Raw genomic sequence first — 15,060 nt, 5'->3', positions numbered from 1 at the left:
CACACAGTTACAGCTTCTAAACAACTCTGAAAGGGTGGTTTTCCCAACATCTGGAATAAAATACCAGGAGGACAGATTATGTACCAGCAGTGTATTAGCTGCCAACAGTCTTGCAGTTAAACCTATAGGATCATTTCTCAGGTGACAGCATGGCCTAAATAAAAGGTAGTATAAGTGGCCCATCTGTATAGGCCACTAATGGCAGATCAAGTAGACAGGGTAAAAAGAGGAGTCAAGGAAAGCCCAGGGGCCAGAAAGAATTTCCATTGACTTCTGCAAGTAGCGAGTACAATGGCAGATTGCAGTCCCTGTACATGGGTAGCATAACTTGGGGAATTGCCAGTCTCATTTCTCTAAGGAGAAAAAAAGAACCTGCTGGACCTTCTGAACTACAGGATCATTTCCCCAAGGACAATGGAAGCTATGGCCAAGATACTGGGGAATAAACAGACTCCTGCATTCAGGATATAGCAGTACCCAAGCAATGTTTCACCCCAGGAAGACTTTTTACAATGTAAAGGGCTTAAGTCATGATGAGTGAACCACAGTAGCACCACTTACTAGATTTTAAAAGGGATACCAACTTGCATATAGAACTGGGGCATTCCCAAAAATACCCTTTGTGTTTCATTAGGTGTTGTCAGTTATATAGATCCCAATGCTAAAATACCCTTTGCGTTTCACTAGGTGTTGTCAGTTATATAGATCATCCCCATGCTAGGGCTGTAACCAGACCCACTCTGAACAGTTTAGGGGGAAGTGACAAGGGCACCTGCTTTCTCCCATATGTACTGGCAGTTGAAGTAGTGAGAATGTATACAAAGCAGAATTGTTTAGTTTTTTTTCTACATATTCTTAGCTACAAGCAGAACCCTTTTAAGCCACATGCCTTACACTTGTACTTATTTATCCCCATGCATAGGGGTACTGCAGAGCCAAATAGTACATGCACCCCCTTGTACAGTCTTTCATTTTCAGTTTTAATCACCCAAAATAATTTAATTTTCCATATTTAATTTTGACAACTGAAAAAACACTAGAGTGTCTGCAGTCAGGTTGCACCCTTGAATCTGAGCCCCCTTCCTTTTACTAATAGCTCTGAACAGAGGAACTGTGGTAGGAAAGGACACATTCTCCAGATTCCTGTACTAAAAGCTTGAGAAACATAGCCTCATTAAATAGCATTAGGCGAATGCAAATGCTGCCATATTGAAAGTTTAATGCTTTTGTTATAAAGCAGAGTAATTTACATAAGATTTAATGCCAGAGTTAAGACTTTTGCTACTGTGTATGAGAAACTGCTAGCAAAAGCAGGTTAAGTTTAAGTATTTCCACTGCTTTCCCCGATCAGTTTTATTCAAAAGACATAACTGCAACGTTAACCATTACAACTGCATCAGTCTCAAATGCATGCTGAAATCCTTTATTGGAATGAAACAAAGCTGAAAGATACAGGCCTCCAATTACTCAATTTTCTTCAAAAAGCAGATATTCCAACATACCTCAGCTTCTCTACTTACACCCCTAAAGAACCACTCAAAACAGACATATCTAGTACTGTTCCAGACATTCATGGAAACAGTATCAATATCAGCACCCAGTTCAGACAGTAAAGGCATTAATGCACAAATTTAAGTACAGATAATTTTAACTTAACAAGCCAACCCAAGCCCTTCAAAACCCCATGGTATTCTCCTTAAGTGAAACCGAAAATTCCACCACTTCTTCCAATGACTAAAAGGAAGACCGCTAGCCACATAATGCTGGTCTCACACTCCCCCCCCCCCCCCCAAAAATTAGCACAATAAACTAGTTTCTTCCTAAACTAAATGAATTAAAAAAAAATGTTCCTTTCTACTTTAATACCTATTATAGTAATCTCAGCCTCTTGTTAACTGTCAACCCAAAATCACTATACCACCAAAACCCCTCTAGTCTTGCCTATCTGAAAACAAAACAAATGAAGTTCAGTTTTATTTTTCCTCAACAGCAACAAAGTCCAGGAGCTTCCAAGATGGCTGCACATTGACCAACAGCTTAATTCTAGCTCTCCAGTGTGAAAAACTCCAGCGGCAGAAATATAGACCTGTGTTTGAGTAAGTTCTCATACTGATTAGTAAGTGTACTGCCTAGATGCCAGATGAGAAATGCTGAGGATCTAGAAAAATAGGCTACAAAAGGTGAGGAAGAAACACTGTGTGGAAAGTTCTGCATCTGTTCAGCAAAAGGCAATGCAATCTCCAAACATGAATTCCAGTAACCTACAGGAAGACACAAAACTGCACACAGACCTGGACAAAATACACTGATGGAGTTTAACTAACAAAAGGTTGGAAAAAATGAAAGTAGTTTTAAGCAGATATTCAGATGAGGTGATAAAGCTGCAAAACTGAGGCTGAAAAACAAATGGTTGGCTGAATGGGACAGCTCAAGAGATTTTTCAAAAAGAAAATCAGCGGACACAGCATATAGGGAAAACTTGAGATTTTCAGCTATACCAAAGAAGCTGGAAGGAAGGGACTACATTCATTTTATGGAAGCACAAATAAGCAACTGGACTGGTATTCCACTGCATGAGTTAGTTGAATGGGCACATTGTGTGTATGCTCCAAACCTGGCTGAGAAAGCAACCTAGACCTTTTATAGTAAAGACTCAATCCTACAGGATTACATCATCCTTCTAACACAATTTTGTCAAAGTACTAAAAGTGGTTAACAGCCAGTGTTCGTGGAGAATTAACTGTGCACCAGGCAAAAGAGGAGCAAATTCACTCCACTATTCAGGAAATGTGGAGGTGCAGGTGTGAGATTTAAACCTCTGTGCCCAGCTATTTTCAAGGGATTCTCTGGGTAGACCATCCTTTTTGATAAGTACATGCCAAGGATGAAATACAAAAATTAGCCACAACAAAAAGTGAGCTGTAAAGGTAAGGCCACAGAGACTGCATCTTTGAAACCTTATCCAATGTTTAACAGAAAATGGAGAGAAGGGAGCATAAAAAACTACTAGAAGACTCAAGAATACATTGGAAGCAAAACAGACAGGATTTGGGAGATTAAGAATAGTCAGTATCGGAGAAGGTTGACATTTCAAGACATTACAGAAAGCATTGCATTAAATTATTCCAAACTTAATGCAATGCTTTCTGTGATGTCTTTAAGTGTCAGTCTCAGATGTACAGAAAATTAAAATGATTAAACATGGAGTGCAAATAGACACAAACTGAAGATGTGAAGTTGATTAAAGGTTCAGGATGGTTATTCAGAATACCTGGTACAAGGTAAAAGGTACTTTTGGAGTTAATCTTGCAATTTGATAGTGGATAAAAAAGATAAATAATGGCAGATTTGTAGTGCTAAGGGGCTACTGGCAAGGGAGGATTACACTGGCATGCATTTATATTCTACCTCAAGCTGCTATAATGGAGTTAAAGAAGAATAATCAGTTTTTAGCGAGGATCGTTCCTTATGGTGGGAACTGGAATGCGATTTATAGCAGTGAAGATGCGTCTTGGGGGGCCCAGAAGGAAAACAAAGGGGTAGATTTTTGAAGAAAAATATGAAAATCTTTAGAATGGAGGATATAGATTTATCACCCAGAGACCCCCCATGCTGTGGAATAAAATCCCGGTCTATGTGAGGCAGAGCACCTCGCTGGCTCTGTTAAAGAGAAATCTTGACCGGTGGATGGGAGATCGTAGGTTTACCCCGGGAATCATCTGTGTCACTGCTGGACAGAGGCACAACAAACTAATGGGCACATTTCTAACATGAGGGGTGGTGTAAGCCACATAACTTTGGCCTAGGCTTATAAATGCCTTAGGGCAGATAGCCTAGTATGAACCTATACCTATGAACCTATGAACCTATGAATTCCATAACAGAGTTCAGAGTGAATTTACACATTAAAAGATACAATAACTGGCAGAGGCAAAATTTACACTTCACAAGAATACGTGCATTTAACTGAAGGTCTTTATATGCACCCAGTAACCATTTCAAATCATGCGCCAATAACAGGATAATGAAATAAAAATTGAGACACTGGTGCTTCCCCACTATCTGCTGCAGAGAGGAATTTAAGGAATGGGTAGTGGAGATTCAGGAGCCATGAGAGAGGATACATTTCTTCTTAAAACATAGCTAAGGAGTGGGATTAAATTAAGGTATAGTTTTAATAGGGTGAAAAAAGAAATGAAGCTATATTTAAGCAAGAATTTAGGGACTGAATTTTTTTTATTGCGGAATGAGGGGGGGGGGTAGTCTCACAAGAGGATAACCTGCAGAATACCAAGCAGAAAACAAGGTATTAGCTTGATAACATGCATGAATTTAGAGTAATTGCTATTAAGCAACCTCTTTTTTTGAGAGTAGAATACAAAAACATTTAGCACAATGACTCTGGCAACAAAGTAGAAAGGGCCGTCACCAAGCTTAGGGAGCTTATAAACAAGGAAGGTAAGAGATCCTGTACAGGGATTAGCAATACTTCTGAAATTCTCGGAGTCTGTACAAAGAGAAATATTGAAATAAAGATACAAATGGAAATGTTTATGGAAGAATGAATTATGCCAAGAGTTAGAGGAAGCTCAATTACCAATTGCTGGGTTAGGAAGAGATAAGTAAAATGGTGATTTATAACCAATCTACAGGAAAGTCCACAGGAACAGATTGTATTCCTGTGGAAGTTTGGAAGCTAGGAGGGGACTGAGACTTTGCTTAACAGCATCTTAAGAGATGCACCAACATCCTAGAAGAAAGCAGTGGTAGTTATAACACCTAGAGAAGGTAAATATCCATCAGACCCAGCTTCATGCAGGCCCATTTCAGTACTTAAGTGTCCATGTCCAAGTTAAAAGAATGACAAAATAATGCCAAAATGAATATGCATCAAGGTGGATTTCTGGAGAGGAGGCAAACATTTGACAAAATGATCCAGAGGAAAGCAAGAACATACTATTGTTGGTGGGTCTTTATGCAGAGAAAGCAAATTAGTAAGCTGGGACTTTAGCAGGGCAAGGGAAGCATTTGCATTTCCCGAATAAGGAAAATTACAAGGGAATCAAAGGTGAAAATTAAAAGTAGGAGGGTCCCCTCCAAATTTTTGTTTCAGCAGAGGAAAAAAAGCAGGGGTGTGTTTACCCTTTTTACATTATATATAGAACCACTGGCAAAGAAAATAACTGACTCAAATTCAAGGATATAATCTGTACGTAGTCAAGAGGAGACTGCTTTATTTGCAGATATTTTATACGACAAAAACTAGAAAGTTTAGTGTTGTGGAACACGGAGCACTTCAAATCATTAAGAAACAAAAAAGCTACAACAAGGGCAATAGAGGTAAATTATGTACCCATACAACTGACTCAGCAATATCCTTATTTTGAGGACAAAAAGGTATCCAGGTGTATGGATTATAAACTATTCGTGTGGCAATTAAGGATAAATACAAAAATTGATAAACTGGAAACTTGTATGGATAGTAAAATGCAAGCAGACAATATGTTTAGTTCCTTTAGTCTTTTACACAGGTCAGGCATATTTTCATCAACCAGAAAAAAAGTTTGATAGCAATAAAGAGCTGAAGGGCCATCTGGGAAAAGAAAACAACAAGAGCCAATTAGGATAGGCAGATTCCTCAAAACTGGGTAATTTGAATCCACCCTGTTCTACTGAAGGGACATTTCAGAGCTACACAGTTAAGGCTCCTATACATAACAAACAGAAAACTAATTCAAAGTGGAAATGGATGCTGTTGAAACAGGGGTGAAGCTCAAGAAACAAGGAGACTGCTTCTGGATGCAGGCCATTAAGAATAAGATTATATCCATAAATTAACAGAAAATATTCCAAGAACTAACCCAACACAGGAATGGAGAAAAACTTGGCTGATAAGGATGGAGGACAGCAATTATGGAAATAGACAACAGGGGGGATAAAACATTTATTGGGGGAAAGTGGCAAAGGAACCAAGGTGGTGTAAGCAAACTACAGAAGGAAGAAGCCAATAATATGGACTGCAGGTTAGGGATGGATATCCATCCTTGGTACAGAAGGCAGTATAGGCAAAGAGAAAGAAATAGGGGACCCTAAACAAAAGGGCAGCACTAATAGGAGTTATAATCCAGAACAGAAGCTGCTATTAAATAAGGAATTAGTAGAGCATGTAAAATATTAAACTAAGAATCAGAAAAGGTAGGATTGGGAAAAATACTGGATAAGCAGGATTGGGAAAAATACTGGATAAGCAGTTCACAAGGAAACAATGGGAGGATACGTGCATATCTCCCAAATATGCAAAAAATCTAGAATATTTACGAGTTTTGCTTGGAAAAGTTTAAATATTTTTATACCCCAAGTAGACCCGAGACTTGTCAGGTAGATAGTAAACGTTGGTGACAGGGAAGAAGAGTAATTTGGAACATTTTCTGGGAGTAAGGTGAGTTGGCAGACTAAGAATTCCCTGTCAGAGATGCTGGGTAGGCAGACTGCTGTGACAAGGTCGATGATTAAGCTAAGACACAGAATTGCCTAAACATGGTAAGGCCTTGCTGTCTCGATGGCAGCTGCCAAAAAAGCAATCACTAGAAAATGGAAATCAATCTAAACCAACTATATTAGAAGTAGAGAACTAGTGAGAAACCTGGAATAGAGATCTTTTAGAAAAGAATGGGAGCAGACTACAAAGGGAAAACAGGGAATTGTGGGAATACATACAGGAGAATAATGAGGTTTCAAGAGGCAGGACAAAATGGTTTGACTGAAAATGATTGGGTAGATAAGCAATGTAAAATGCTTGCAGCTAGGATTGTGTATGTTCTTTCATTTATATAAATACACAATTGAATCACTTGACATAAGCAAAGATGTTTCCAGTTTTAACAATACAGCAACCAAGTCCAGTTTACAATTAAACTTTGACATCTCCACGTTGCACCAACACCCCTTACCTCAAACCATCAAAAATGCTGCATTTCTGCAGCCAAAACCATCATAAATGCTATACCCTAGCACAAAAACATGCTGCACAACCTTTACACTGAAGGCAAAAAGCAAGTTACAGTGCCATGCACAACACAAATATTGCCCCAAGACTTCAAAACTTCATCCCAAAGAGAAGCATCCATTGGATCACAAAGATTATAACCCAAGTGAACTACTCCAATTACAGTAGGTTAACAATTAACTACCAACCACATCCCTATACTAATTTACAACTCACAATATCAGCCCAAATTAACTCCATTACCAGCAATACAAAAGCCATCATGATGACAGCAACAAAGCCCAACAACTTGCTAGAAACCTCAAGACTGATCCCCTATCTTTTGTCTTTCCTTCAAATTGCTGACAAAGAAAACCTAAATATGTTAAGTTTATGCAGAGGTTAAGGTTGCAAGCTGGAGCTGCTATGGTACAGTACTGCAATCCTTCAGCCTTATTTTACCTTCTGTGTGATCTTAAGCAAGGTTATTACTCACAGGTCACTCCTGAAAAGGAATGGTGTCCAGTGGGCCTACTCTCTTAACATGCAAATATTCATCAAAATGTATGCCACTTAGTTTGTGGGCTGAGAACTGTGAAACTTAGAAGTGCATCTTTCAAAACCTAAAATTACTTTTGCAGACCAGAAGCAGTTTTAATACATCAGTAGGGTCCATTACCATTTTTAAAGCTCTGCAAAAATACTTACTTGCAGTTGAACTCCTCAAAGGGCTACCACCATAATAAGAATCCAGTTTATGAAAGTTCAACGCACCTAGAAACAATATTGTGTACACAAGTGCTATAATTGTGGATACCCACCAGTCCTGACAGTGCAGTACCAGTCAGCACTGTCTGAAGGATGGAATTCACATGGGATGCTTCAGAAAGCTAGCAGGCCAGGTTCTAAAAATATGAGACAAATGTAAAGAAAATTACTCAAATTGCAGCAGTGGAAAAGTCTGTTTCTATCTAGATAAGATGCAGTGTAGTCTACATGGGGTATAGAGCAAGTTCCTAGGTTTTGTACCAATTTTTCCAGTACGAACAACTACATAACTTAGCAACATCAACTCAACTCTGGACATCTCAATGTATTAATAAGCATGAAACTGCTATTGGCCATCCAACCATTGGTGTTGCTCTGAAAGTTTTTAATAAGGTACCCATGGCTGATGGGCATGACTATTATAATAAGGATGGGGGTGCATTGTTAGCAGGCTATCACATGAGCAGGTATTGTGGATTTTTATAGTGTTAGTATGTCTTTCTGAATCAAGAATCTATATCAAGATAAATGTCAAAATTAGTCCTATTTCACCAAAAACTGTGCAACTCTCAACTTTCAGAAGTTGAAGTACAGCCTTCATCTATCAGGTTTAAAAAAAAAAAAACCCACCCAAGGTTTTCAGCAAAGAAATTACCCTTTCATCGGTTTCCTCAACTATCACTTGTCATGAACAAAGTTTAAGTAGGTTATATACAAGGGGGCTATTTGTAGTAACTCCTCAACTGCGATGGTTTGATAACTGCACTCTTGGGAAATTTGACATCTCAGCAGCTTGGGAAATCCTTAACACTACCACAATTGTGAAAAAGCACTCAAATGCTTGGAATAGCTTCGCTAAAACTTGGCTGAAGTATTTTTTAAAGAACCAGATTTAAACGGTAAATGGAACTTACATTCAAATGTTTAAGTGGCAGGCAGTACCAGCCATTTCTTAGACCAGATTTAAAGTTAACGAATTTCTACTGTCATCAATTTAAGACACCAATAGTATAACTATCGTCAACATTTGCTAGTTTTAGCACATTCTTTGTAGGTTCGTAACAGTGTGTGGTGAATGGAATACTACAGTCTAAGGACTTGTTCTGAAGGTTTTAAGGGCACTGCCTGATCAACTGTTTCTCCACAAAGTTTAAAGTTTCCATGCCACAATTAATGCAATCAGACATAATTTGTAGACATCAGATCCTCGATTTTACACCAGACCAGTATATATACACACACCATACAAGACAAGATGAAAACACTTCACAATCTATGGCCGTAGAAGCTACCTACTTAACTAAAACAACTCTGCAAATCGCACGGTCCAGCCTTCGCCACTATCACCAGATTAATAATACATCTATCATGCACCATACACCCAACATATCTTAGGAATATAACCACGCTCATCTAGAGCGCAGTCCTCTTGCATAACTCTGTTTTTCCCGGTTAGGGGTCGCCACAGCGGAACTCCGGTCTGCCAATGATTGGCAGCAGATTTTTACGGTGCCAGCCCGACGCCCAGTCTTCAACGAAGGCAGCAAATCGTTCGAACGCCACTCGACCGCGGGGAGAACATGCAGCTCCGCACAAGACACTCCAGCTGAAAATCGAACGGGAAAACCTTTTGCTGTGAAGTAACAACGCTACCGCTGCACCACCGCGGCTTAGTAAAAACTCAAAAATCCACCCTTCAACATAATCCAACATTATTTAACAACTACTTCCTATATTTTTTTACAACAGTTAAGACAGTCTACACAACTTGCCACTGAAGTCTTATAAGTAAAAATTATGAACCGGTTATTGCTATCATAACCTCCCACACCTGAACAGCAATTAAAATAGAGAAAAAAACATCATGTGAAGATACTTCACATGTCACATACATCAAACACTTAAAACTATAAAAGTTCGTAAACATATACCGATAAGACTAACCTGGAGTTGTTAACCACATCTACCAAGTGCGGATAGCCATAATCCAATTGCTCTTCATACCACACCCCAGCCATAAAAATTCTACACACTCCAAAATTAAGCCAAATAAAGGGAAAAAGCATATCACAGAAAAATTGGCTACACGCCATCTTGCCTTAAATCTCCCGCGGAGACGCCTTCTGGGTGGTACTTGCATGCATAATTTTCTAATAATCAGCATCCGCTTATGCGGTAAGCAACATTGATTGAAAACATTTAAGTGAACTCATTTCCGCTAAGGAAAAGTAATATGCGCACGCACTTCAACCAACCAGTCATACGTCTTCCATACTTTATTTTTTGCAGTCGTGCGTTCTAACTTTAAGACCAGCGTATGGTGTGATTGGTTGTTACAAAAGCGGAAGGTTTAAATTGCTCAAGTTGAAAATTTGTTTTTATTGATGAGGATGGTCATTTTTTGTAGTTAATTTAGTGGTTTATTTGTAGTTATGTATAGTTGTCTGTTGATTGTGTTATTTCCCGTTCTGTTGTAGAGTAATTATTGTTTGTTAAAAATTTGTTTTCTGGTAATGGGACTTTAAGTATATCTTTGGTATTTAAAACAGTTAAGTCGTGTTAGGATGGGACATTTGATTACGTGTTAAGTATATGACCGTTTTATGTAGTTCATTTTGTATTAATTTATAATTATTTGGAATTTTTGTTAAGGTACGTGTGTGTATTTAGAGAGGACGGTATGTTGTTTTAGCTTACATGTTTCTGACTGATCGTATAAGTTGATAATAAAGATTAAAAGCGAATAATAATGGAAGCAGATTTTTTTTGTAGTCACTAGGATAACTCTTGACTGCTGTTTTGTTAGTGCGTTGGCTGATCTTGAATATAAATTAAGTGTCGTATTTAAGTGTTTCCTGCATTCTTTATTTTTGCGTTAAGTATGTGGCTGAGTAAAGAACTCCATACACTACGTTTACGTTTAAGTAATTCGTCAGTTGTCAAATATTAATTAAATGATTTTGCACTGCAGTTGGTTAAGAAAAAGGTAGTAGGGGGTAGATCAATATGACCACATGGTGTAATAGTTCAGTATGAAGCAGTAATGTAGCCAGCATTTAAGCCTAGTATTGTTAAAGTATAAATCTTTGGTTAGCCTACTGTAATATGGATTAAAATTTTATGTACTAGAACGTGTAGTTAAGAGCACTCATAAGATGTGCGAGTGAAAAAGGTGTTAGGTTGAAGTACATTTAAATGTAGTGTCAAAACGATATCTTTTGGAAGGGTTTATGTCGTGGTTTTTGGTAGTAAGTACCCAATGTATGTCTCACCTGTGATTGCATTTTGAACCGACGGGCTATAAGCTATGTATTATAGAGCGATTGTTTAGTAATTATTATCCCCAAAGTAACTACTTCCGGCTGACTTCATCCTGAAAGAAACCCACAGGTATGTATTTTGCTGTATACACCCGATACTACATGACAATGACTCGTAAACCTACTATTTTTAAAGAAAATATTACTTTCGGTTTTATTCTATTGACGTATGCTATTAACTTAACGAATAGTGTTTTGGGCTAATGCTACAGTATGTATACGTTCGATATAAATGTTGAAATTGAATAAGTTTTGATCTGCGTTTTTCCGGTTGTATGTGAATATGCCAACTGAATGAACATTGTGCACTTGTAAATTGTTTAAACTTGTTACTCATTTTTGTTGTCTTTATTTCATTGGATCTTTGCTTCTATTATCCTTTTGTCATCTCTCTGATAATGGAGAGCGAGACAATGAACAGAAAAGCTCTTTAGTCCTTCAAGAGAAGTCAACTTTCCCATACTGTTTAACTCCGTCTTTAAATTGCCTTCTACCTAAAATACAGTTTTGATATTGTTTAGATACCAGAAACCTGCTTGGACTTTATAAAACTTTCATTTCCTTGCTCCTAATTAAAAGAAAGTGGAAGCCCACCCACTTTTTTGAACTTGAGGTCGCTTATACACTTTGGAGATGAATTTGTCTTCTCCTGCCTGACATATCATAGACACATAAATCTGCAGTTTACCTTGTCAGGGACCACCCACAATCTTGGACAACAATTATGTCTGATTGCAGCCAGAGACAAAAATGTCTGGGAAAATTCGCACTAGGAATTTTACTGTATTGTCCTTTGGGGTGAGCTAACTTCTGTCCTGGGAAGGTGGAAGCTTATGAAATGGTTTTGTGGTTTCAGGATGCTGCAACAGATTTTGACAGATTTGGGTGTGTATTGTTCCAGAATCAGGTGACCAGATATGTTATTCTACAATAAGTACTGAAACCATTCTTAACATGTTACTGAGAGATATGGTGGAACTCTCGCAGTAGCACTTTGTTTTTTTGGAACTTGACAGGAAAGATCTCAAGCATCTCACAACCACACACCTCATCTTGCCTTGCTGTAGTAAAAAAAAAAAAAGTGAGATTAGTTGGGTATTGTTTATCTGCATCAGTGTGAGTCTATCCGACTGTTATTTATATTGTATCTCCTGTGATTGAATCACTGTTATTTTGTTGTACTGGATATTCACTATTCTCTTTTTTTTATATATATTTTAGTTATTAAATATGTCTATACCTTTTTTTTTGTGGTTGGTCTTTTAGAGAATTCTTTTAACATCTTATGAAAAATGTTTCTTTTAGTGATAGCGTGGCCGCTCCTGAAAGCCTTGCTGCAGTGGTCAAGCTCTGTCATTTTGTATTGGTGTTAATTTCATTCAGTATAGTTGGGTACCCTTGTAAGAGTCTTGTATTAGCTGACTGGTGACCTTGCAATTACCCTATAATCTGCAGAGGAGGCAGATAAGTGTGTGTGTGAGAAAATCAAATATCTAAGTATGTGTGTCAGCTGCTTGGAACATGGACAGAGCTACAAAGTGGTCAGTGTGGAGTCTTGTTTGGAATCTGGGGAGAGAGAGATTCCAGCCCCAGGTCTGGAGTGTGCTCTTTAGGGAAACTCTTTGGTGCAGAGAGCTGCATCTTTAAATACTGTGTATCCATTTTTGTTCCTAGTGGTTGTCCCTCACTGGTGTCAGTGGTGAAGATTGAGGCTCTTTGATTACTGGCCTGGTGTAGGGACCTTCATGCGTAAAAAAAAAAAAAAAGGTATCTATTTCTGTAGTTACTAAAGTCATACGTGCCAAACCAGTGATGAATTTCCTGTTCCCCATCCAGACGTCCAAGTTGTACTTGAAATGGGTTAGGGAGGAACTCTGCTTCACAATGGATAGTGAGCCTCTCTCAAAGAAGGGGTATTCGCTGAGTATGCCTACGTGCCTCTCCAGTAGGTCCTGTTTATATCCCAGCAAAGGATAAGTCTTTAGAATGGGTAATTCTGGGGCTGTTTGTTCTGCAGATATAGAAGGGATGCATCACTGTTGGGTTAGACAGTGCCTTCTATGCTAGGCATGAATCTTCCATCAACAGCCTCTAGGAGACAGAATGCAGGGATGGGGCTTTGAGGTGGTTTGCAAAGGACATGCTACTTATACCATGCAATATTTCGGTGAGATATCTGTTTAGATGTTCATTTGTTGGATGTACTTAGTTTGGTACATACCAAAGGAAGCTCTGTACTCAGATGGGTTTGAATGCTGAATGTAGTGTAGCAATAACTTCCTTGGATTTGGATGCTATATCTTTGTTAATGAGTTGCACAATATAGAATTTTTCCTCCTTACTGTAAACACGTGATGGTCAAAGGCTAGATAACTGTTTGTGTGTCCCCAAGTCCATGACTACTGGGTTAACTTTTGGGCATGTAGTGTCAATGTGATAGTTAAGGGGTGGATGACTTCCTGAAGGGTGCATTTCTTGATTAGTTTTAGTCCATGGCTCTAACACAAGTTTTGACTGTCTGCACTTTTTGGAACCCATTGGTGTTGGGAGGATTCTTACTTCGGAGAACTTAGCCAGAAAGGAGAGGCCCCAAAAAGATCCCTGAGGGACACTGCTTATGACTGGCCTTTTTGTTGAGGCGGGATCCCAATTCTAACTTCCTGGGTTCTGTCTGTGATCCTACTGGCTATCCACTAGGTGACAAAAGGGTTTATACCCAACCTCCATACCACCTTTCGCCCTGACCACAAATAGGTGCACTAATGTAGTATGCCAGCTTTGCCATCTTTAGCACTTTTCCCACAAAGTTCTCAAAATATGTCTGATCAAGCTCATACCTCAAAATTCTTTCCAACACCTGACAGATGAGTGAACCTTTTCTCCACATAAATTTATTTTCAGGTCTTTGTGCTGTCATGTGCTACATGACCAGAAGATTTTCAAAATATTTTTGAAGAACAGCAAGTTGCCAACTAACCCATGCTATAAACATGCCAAAGTTCTCAATCATACTATAATGTACTACTTTCTCTGAATAAGAGATCTGCAAATGTTGCATTGTCTTCCCCAACTGTATGTTTTGTTTCCATTCACCACTTCAAAGAGCTTAAGTGGGCTCTATCTGTTCCCTTTCACCTAGAGCTACAAACACAGCATTGGTATAACCATATTAATTGCAGTTAATGTAAATGTTAATATAAAAGTTCTGGCAAAAATGCAAGTGTCTACAGTTATTTTGCATTTTTCAATGTTTTTATTCTGGAATAGTTAGTGCATCTTGTATTAGAGTATATCCCTACTTTTCTACTTCAGTTTTCATTTGCCTTGTTTTTGCTTGTTCTCCCACTATTTCTCTGGGGCATGTCCTCTCACCATTCAGAATCTAATGTTTGGTACTTTAGCATGCTAAACAGTATGCCTACTTGTATACCCTGGATGTCTGCATATTGCTCTCAAAGTTTCCTGCATGGACACTGTTCTGGTATGGTCTTCATGGCAGACTTGCACTGGCTTTTTCATCAGCCTCACTCACTGCTGTCAGTCGGGGTATTTGCCTTTACATATGCTTATTTTATTTAGAGCCAGTGATCTACTATATTAAGTTTGCATGGATTTGTATCATTTTGCATATTTTTGTTTTATGCACCCTTTATTGTTTACATGTCATGTACAGCATATTGTGCCCATTCGTTCTGCATATATATTGTAACACTACTGATTTTGATGTCCCATATCATTGTTTAATTCCTTGTCTGTGCTCTTAACTTTTTGTGTCCATATGAACTGCATCAACCCTAGGTTATATGTGAATTATTTCTGTTTTTAGGGAGTTTGTACTTGAAATAGAGGTCAGCAATTGATTAATAGTTCTTAACTACTTTATTTTATACATACTTTACTTTATACATACACACTGCCCTTTTTCAGCTACAGTGCCTAGCAATATGCATTGCAATGAGTATACCACACCTTGCACTTGTGCTGCTG

The 15,060-nt window shown here is 38.4% G+C and overlaps 2 protein-coding genes across 5 annotated transcripts in view; one reads left to right on the top strand and one right to left on the bottom strand.

Moving 5' to 3' along the window:
* The window catches only part of LOC122800037 (oocyte-specific histone RNA stem-loop-binding protein 2-like), a 512,723-nt gene extending 502,781 nt beyond the window's left edge, over window positions 1-9,942 (bottom strand). For 3 of the 4 annotated variants that reach the window (XM_044069512.1, XM_044069514.1, XM_044069513.1), the window contains exon 1: window positions 9,698-9,845. In XM_044069512.1, coding sequence (XP_043925447.1) covers window positions 9,698-9,819 — 122 coding nt within the window. In that variant the 5' untranslated portion in view covers window positions 9,820-9,845. The other variant, XM_044069515.1, reaches the window with a different exon arrangement.
* A 71-nt stretch (window positions 9,943-10,013) lies between these two features.
* The window catches only part of CDC25C (cell division cycle 25C), a 1,649,736-nt gene continuing 1,644,689 nt past the window's right edge, over window positions 10,014-15,060 (top strand). The window contains exon 1 of the mRNA XM_044069511.1: window positions 10,014-11,143. The gene's annotated coding sequence lies outside the window, so the exon portion shown is untranslated. The remainder of the gene's footprint in view (window positions 11,144-15,060) is intronic.

The sequence above is a fragment of the Protopterus annectens genome, chromosome 4.part0 (assembly GCF_019279795.1).
Source record: "Protopterus annectens isolate FY-2018-M chromosome 4.part0, PAN1.0, whole genome shotgun sequence".
Classification (NCBI taxonomy): Eukaryota; Metazoa; Chordata; order Ceratodontiformes; family Protopteridae; genus Protopterus; species Protopterus annectens.
The sequence above is the reverse complement of the archived record's forward strand: the minus strand, read 5'-3'. Positions and strand labels throughout refer to the sequence as shown.